This window comes from Pundamilia nyererei, unplaced genomic scaffold (assembly GCF_000239375.1).
Source record: "Pundamilia nyererei isolate P.nyererei 1_Seehausen unplaced genomic scaffold, PunNye1.0 scaffold00012, whole genome shotgun sequence".
NCBI classification, from domain to species: domain Eukaryota; kingdom Metazoa; phylum Chordata; class Actinopteri; order Cichliformes; family Cichlidae; genus Pundamilia; species Pundamilia nyererei.
In genome coordinates this window covers 5,035,619-5,037,452 of record NW_005187413.1, presented here as the reverse complement: position 1 = coordinate 5,037,452, position 1,834 = coordinate 5,035,619, and the positions used below count along the sequence as shown (strand labels likewise).

The 1,834-nt window shown below is 40.3% G+C and overlaps 1 protein-coding gene across 1 annotated transcript in view; it reads left to right on the top strand.

Moving 5' to 3' along the window:
- The window catches only part of LOC102200899 (taste receptor type 1 member 3-like), an 11,862-nt gene that overhangs the window by 5,044 nt on the left and 4,984 nt on the right, over window positions 1-1,834 (top strand). The window contains exon 5 of the mRNA XM_005724757.1: window positions 1,644-1,764. Within this exon, the coding sequence (XP_005724814.1) occupies window positions 1,644-1,764 (121 nt within the window). The remainder of the gene's footprint in view (window positions 1-1,643; window positions 1,765-1,834) is intronic.

Sequence of the window (1,834 nt, the reverse complement as noted above, 5' to 3'; positions counted from 1 at the left end):
GAGCAGCTGTCAGTGTAATTGTGAAATACAATGTTGCATTGAGATCAGGGGCGGTACCTTTGGATCGGCAGACTGGGATGGTGGTTCCCATTTTTGATAAAGGGGACCGGGGGGGCTGTGCTTCAACTATAGGGGGATCACACGCCTCAGCCTCCCTGGCCAAATCTATGCCAGGGTGCTGCCATCTGTTAGTTCAAGCTTGGATACAGGAGGAACAATGTGGTTTTCGTCCCAGTTGTGGAACACTCGACCGGCACTTTAGTCTTTTGAAGATACTCGTGGGATCATGTGAGTTTGCCCAACCAGTGTCTTTTGTGGACTTGGAATAGGCATTCAACCCTGTCCCTCGCAGTGTCCTGTGGGAGGTGGTTCAGGAGTAAGGGGTGTCTGGCCCACTGCTACGAGTGCTTTATACAACCATTGCAAGAACTTGGTCCACATAGCTGGGAATAAGTCGGACTCATTTCCAGGGGGCAGCCCTGGTGGAATTCAGGGCTGCCCTTTATTACCGATTCTGTTCATAATTTTTATAGATAGAATTTCCAGGCGTAGCCAAGTGGCGGAAGACTTCCACTTGGATGGTGTGAGAATCTCATGTCTGCTTTTTGCAGGTGTTCTGACTCTGTTGGCTTCATCGGGTGACTGCCTCTAGCTCACTCTGGAGCAGTTTGCAGTGGAGTGTGAAGCCAGAAAAAGGTGGCATACCCACTCCGGCTCAGGAAAGAGTTCATACCCCAAGTGGAAGACTTTAAGTATCTTGGGGCCTTGTTTAAGCATTAGGGGAGAATGAAGTGGGAGATCAACAGGGGAATTAGTGCTGCGTCTGTAGTGATGCGGACTGGCTGACTCAACAGAGCTCTGAATTTTTGTCAGCCTGGCTACAGGGCTGAAGAGTAAGATGTTCTAGTTTTATGGATTTTATCTTATAAATATTTTGAGAGAAGCTAGTTGAGTCCAATAACAGATCAAATGCCATGTTGAGGCTGTCATTTTTTGCATCAACATGGATGTTAAAATCATCCACAATAATGAAGAAGTCTTCAAGGTAATTATCATGGTGAAGTTTGCTTTAATAGATTATAAAGACAGAATTATAAAGAAAGAAGCCATTTTTATTTTGCAGTCCTGAGTTTTCATTATTACACATATGTAAAAATAATAATAATAATAATAATTCTAATGCACAAGTGTTAGTATTTTATTGCTAGCAGGTTGTAGTATTTTTTAATCAATGTATTATTCCATATATTTCAGTGTAATATTTCTCTACATGTCATTGTAATAGTGATAATCCATATTATTTGTTAATTGTATATTATGCTAATTAAATAACTTCCTATTTCTATATTATTACCTTCCTTTCCCCATCTTATTATTATCTCTGTTATTTATTATTACATCCTTATTAGCAAGCTATAATAGAATGGGTACTTAAATATTTACATATGCGTCCACTCAATTTCTTCTGATATTTAATTAAGGGTTCTGGGGTTTAGCTGACCCAGTCTGTCAAAGTCTTTTATAGTAAGTTATATTATGTAAAAGATTTGTCATCCAGTTTATGCCAATCATCATGGAATTTGAGATACTGTGTTTTTTTGTTCTCTCTTTTTCCTTTCCTTTTTTGTAAGCAACTTTTGCAGGTTCCTACATCCACTTGTTCAGCAAATTGTGGTAAAGGCCAGGTCCACAGAGTCAAAGGCTTCCATTCCTGCTGCTTTGACTGTATTGACTGTTTGGCAGGCACCTACCAGGCAAATAAGGGTAATGTGTTCGGCCACTCTTATCTGAGATATGTGTCCTTATTTGCTTATTTGCATCCTTGTCAAGAGAA